General features: G+C 43.7%; 1 protein-coding gene across 2 annotated transcripts; it reads left to right on the top strand.

The window, feature by feature from the left end:
* Positions 1–333: 333 nt before the first annotated feature.
* Positions 334–1,165, top strand: LOC306791248 (visinin-like protein 1; the record flags this gene model as incomplete). 2 transcript variants are annotated; one of them, XM_079287883.1, is made up of 3 exons in its annotated part: positions 334–495; positions 619–834; positions 968–1,165. In XM_079287883.1, the coding sequence occupies 3 exons, from the start codon at positions 334–336 to the stop codon at positions 1,163–1,165; spliced, it is 576 nt and encodes a 191-aa protein (XP_079144009.1). The 2 variants fall into 2 exon arrangements, with proteins under 2 accessions (XP_079144009.1, XP_079144010.1); XM_079287884.1 differs by lacking the exon at positions 619–834.
* Between the last annotated feature and the right edge of the window lie 3,891 nt (positions 1,166–5,056).

The following is a 5,056-nucleotide window of genomic DNA, read 5'->3' as shown; positions in this document are numbered from 1 at the left end:
GGACCCCAAACAGGAAAGGGTCTAGTGTGGAACCTTGGGGCACACGGATGTTATCCTTCAGGGTCAGAAAAGCAATCCTCAAGATATGTAACGAGATATCTAAAGCTTAGCGACTAAAATGTCATGTTTGACAAAAGGAGAGCACTGCCCCAACCAAAGCAAAGCACCCTCATCTACCTTTGACTGACGACATTACAAACAAATAGCTCACCTTACAAGACCTGTGCTGTAGCAACAACACAGGGGCATCACTGCTGTTGCTGTGTTTTGTCTGGCACATCCTCACCTCTCTCTCTCTCTCTCTCTCTCTCTCTCTCAGAGAGGTGAAGCATCATGGGGAAACACAACAGCAAGCTGGCTCCGGAGGTTCTGGACGACCTGACCAAGAGCACCGAATTCAACGAAGTGGAGCTGAAGCAGTGGTACAAAGGCTTCCTCAAAGACTGTCCCTCTGGCATCCTCAACCTGGACGAGTTTCAGCAGCTCTATGTTAAGGTGAGGGCAGCAGAGAGGCATGAAGAGAGGCATGAAGTCACAAGTAGGGCTGGGGTCTTTGCACAGTTTGGATCTTTCATGAAGCACAATGTAACTGTCACCTTATTTTTCTTTACTCTCCAGTTTTTCCCATATGGTGATGCCTCAAAGTTCGCCCAGCATGCATTTCGGACATTTGACAAGAACGGTGACGGCACGATCGACTTCAGGGAGTTCATCTGCGCCTTGTCCATCACCTCCAGGGGAAGCTTTGAGCAGAAACTCAACTGGGCCTTCAACATGTATGATCTGGACGGGGATGGAAAGATCACACGCATGGAGATGCTGGAGATCATCGAGGTATGTGCTCGTGAGGAGGGAGCAAGTGTCCTTTTATTAAGGAATCAGATTGTGAGGTTTTACTGGTTCTTATCTGGAATGTGTTTGAAGACAATGTCTCACTTTCGTCCTCCCCGTCCCCCCCTCTCTGCAGGCCATCTACAAGATGGTCGGCACTGTGATCATGATGCGTATGAACGAGGACGGGCTGACCCCGCAGCAGCGCGTGGACAAGATCTTCTCCAAGATGGACAAGGACCACAACGATGAGATCTCCCTGGAAGAGTTCAAAGAGGCCGCCAAGTCCGACCCCTCCATCGTCCTACTGCTGCAGTGTGACATGCAGAAGTAGAGCGAGGGATGGGTGGAGAAACAGAGGGAGGGAGGGGAGGGGAAGAGTTGAACTGAAACAAGAGAAGGAAGGAGGATGAGAGAACAGAGGGGGCTCGGGAGGAAAGGGAGGGTTCCAGTTTTGGGAGGAGGTAGGGAAGCTTTATTTTTGTTTTGAAGCAGTGATGACAGCAGTGGTGACGCAGTGGACCTCTGATTGATGCCATTCTTTTCCTGTAGGCCGTCCCGCCGTGCAGTACGCTCGTGCAGCACCTCTGCTTCGGTCTAGCTGGGTGTCTTAACTAATCCGATCTGATGATCTGTGAAAAGAGGACATTCCCTCAGCTCCGTTCTAGTTTTTCTCCTTGGAGGGTTTTCACACTGTGTTACAATATACTGCAGGTGCAAAGGTTCACCGTCTTTTTAGAAGACGTGCACGTTCATCTTATTTCTCCCCACTGAATGGTTGGCCAAGATCTTAAAAAGATTGAATTGCAAGTCACCATAGATTTCAATGGTCAGAAAACGCTCCCCGGCTTTGAACCCCGGGTGAAACTACAACTTGTCGTTTTTACACTTTGGGTTTTTCTTTAAGAGCGTGGCTAACTTTTTGTCCCGTTTCCAGTCGTTATGCTATGCTAAGCTAAATTCTCCTAAAGTTTCCTGGCTCCAGCTTCATATTTAGTGGAACAATATGAGAGTGGTGTCGACCTTCTCATCAAACGCTTGTCAAAAAAGCAAATAAACATATTTTCCAAAACGTTGAACAATTCGGTTAATGTCTCACTCCAGTGTAACCAGATGCTAATGTGGAAACACAGCTGGTGTTTGGATGCAGTGCACCATGGGATAGTTTAAAAAAAGAATGGCATTAAACCAACAAAGGGCCTGTTGTTTGGTCCACACGGTCCAGCTAGAGTTAAAAATGGTTTGTTGACAGAGAGAGAATTATGTAAATGACCAGAGGCTTTGTGTGTGTGTGTGTGTGTGTGTGTGTGTGTGTGTGTGTGTGTGTGTGTGTGTTACGGTGCCCACATGTTTGTGAGTATGTGTGTGTGGACATTTCACGGGCGAAAAATACACTTTGTGAAGCCAGATCAAACTGGCCTCTCTGCTTGTGTCTGTGTTTGCGTTCACTTAATCCATCAACAGCCAAGTCCACAACCAGTCGCATGGCGGCTGAAGAAGAGACGACAGCCCGGTGTCTGCCCACACCAGCAGCATGGTGAGGCATACTGATGTGCTGCTCAGTGGCTTCTGGCTGCGCCGAAATCAATATCTTATCAAAATAATGACATTCTTTTCATACAAAGGCCATGTAATTAGGTTAGAGTAGAGCCGGCCCCTTCGCTGAATGTTCTCTTCATGGCTCTCTTTGGGATTAGCTTTATTTTAATGCCAGTTCAACAGGAAATGAACAGTTGACATTTAACTTCACATTACTAATCGTTTGTAATAATTGTTAAATTAAGAAGACGAATTACATGAAATCACTGCATCAGCTTGTCGTAGTTAAAGCCTGCGTGTAGATTTTAATGTGATTATCTTCACGTTTCTGCTGCCATTAGTTTTTGCTGATGTGTTGTTTTCCGTGGAGTGCATTTCTATCCCCAATTATAACACTTGGAGAAACCAAAGTCAGACATCTGTAAACATTACACACTGCGGCTTTAAAGCCCCATAAAACTTCATCTTAAGCATTTCTTTACATACTTTTTACTACTGAATCGGCTAAAATCAAGGTTCAAGTTTGGAAAATAACATCGTGAGTTCTTATTTATTCAGAGTTCAACATCCAAATTCTCAGCTAACCTGCTTCACCAGGACTGTGTCAGCATTGTTGCACTTTCAGTTCTCAAAGTCTTTGGGTTTTTCATGTTTTTTTTGGTTAGGTGCTTGAAATAAGGTCTGTGGTTAACGCAAGCTTAAGAGATTTTATGGTTTTGTTCCACGACATAAAATATGTCAGTAATTACCCACTCTTGAATTTTGTGAAGCGTCTTCAAAGAGGCGGTTGCTAACAAGTGGCTAACGTTAGGTTTTTACTCTCACATTTACTCTTCACTAATCATAAAAGTGTTCATTTGTGAAGATCATCTTGCTGAACAAAGGCGTGAAAGAAATAATTGTTTGCCGCACAGCTCATTCTCTGCAATGATCCAAAAGCCAATGACGAAACGGCAGCAATGTCTCTGCTGAAATCACCAAAACGTGGACAAATCATCGTGTTGATGCAGAACTCAAACGCTCGATGTAAGAAGCTGATTGATCAAATGTTTTCGATTCCTTTAATGTATCAGCGATGCAACCGGTCTCATGAACGACGACCAAAACGATTTTATAACAATGCGATAACTTGTTCGTTTGAGTTGTTTCATCATTGGATTGAATTCATTTGTTGTTGTACATCACAGATTATTAATGAACAAAAAACAGAAAAAAGAAAGAAAAAAACAAGTTCGTATTAGTTTTGGTAAATATTTAATTAACATGTTTACGTGACATTTAAGCAGAACCAGAAAAAGGGAAAACATAAAGAAACATATTAAACCTGATCTCCCGTAGGAGCCACTCGAACAACGTGGAGCGGGGGGGGGGGGGGGGGGGGGGCAGTAACAGAAATCAGAAATGGTTTTCTCGGAAAGGCCAAACCTGCCTCCGCGATTCAATATTGTTTCACATGAAAAGCTGATGTGGACGTCTCCCCTCTTCCTCTCGGTCCTGCTCTCCCCCCTTTTTGTCTTCTTCCTCCCTAAATGTCAGAGGAAGCGCTTTGATAGGTGGAGGGAGAGCAACTTTGCTGAACTCAGCTCAGATCTAAAAAATCTATTTGAAAAAGAGCAAAAGGTTGAAGAGGAAGCCTTGGGTGCTCTGTGTGTGTGTGTGTGTGTGTGTGTGTGTGTGTGTGTGCATGTAAATGATGACATATAACTAGAGCATGTAATACTATCTGTACATTGAAAATTATTGCAGAAAATAAACTCTGTGCAAAACACAAATGTATGATACTTCAGCAAGATAATCTTCACAAACGAACATCACTTTTATGATTTTTAAATCGTGGTTTAGGCGTCCGTACTAGGAAGCATATTCCTGATTAAGTTTCAAGCTGTTGTTATCACTGCTGGTTATTGTTGGTGTTACGTCACTCCTGAAAGCTAACTGCATATTCACAGAAGTAAATACAGTGTTGGCTGCAGACTTTCAGTTTGCAGAACGTAGGAGAGACCAACTTTCCTTAGAAATGGTGATGATCGACATTATTAGGTCATTGAAAGGTTCGAAGGGGAAATTAGTTCAAAAAAAGATAATCAGCGCTCAGAGAATCAGACAGAAGTTAGTTTGTGAACAATTGACCAGCCTACAGTTAGAATTAGTTGCTATTGACTTCCAGGTCAGTCACCTGAGTGAGGAACAACTCTTCAACAACTGTTTTACTGAATCCCACGAGCCTTGTATTAATAGTTCAGACTCATTGGGTCAGACCGTTGCGTCAGACATATGACTTCCCTCCTGTCAGCCAATCAGATTCATCTCCTCCCTCCCACCCAGCCAATGAACATGCTCCCTCCCTGACGCTAAAGAAGAAGCCTCCTCTGTAATGTAATGACACAACTCAATGTACATGGACAATCCGAGTGTAATCGTATTTATGAATATAAACAAACATAATATGTAAATGTCCCACGAGCTTAGATCTAACGTCATACGATGACACGGCTGTGTGTGTGTGTGTGTGTGTGTGTGTGTGTGTGTGTGTGTGTGTGTGAGAGCATGAGCCTGAGTAATAACTGTGAGTGATTGTTAAAGCTCAGTGCGTGCTGTATGTCGGGACACGTTTGCGGCCATGTCTTTTGTATTTGTATAATTTGTGTAACAAGAGATGCCTGAAGTTTCGTCTAACTTTGTTAAA

Source organism: Melanostigma gelatinosum (assembly GCF_949748355.1).
Source record: "Melanostigma gelatinosum genome assembly, chromosome: 17".
Lineage (NCBI taxonomy): Eukaryota > Metazoa > Chordata > Actinopteri > Perciformes > Zoarcidae > Melanostigma > Melanostigma gelatinosum.
The sequence above is the reverse complement of the archived record's forward strand: the minus strand, read 5'-3'. Positions and strand labels throughout refer to the sequence as shown.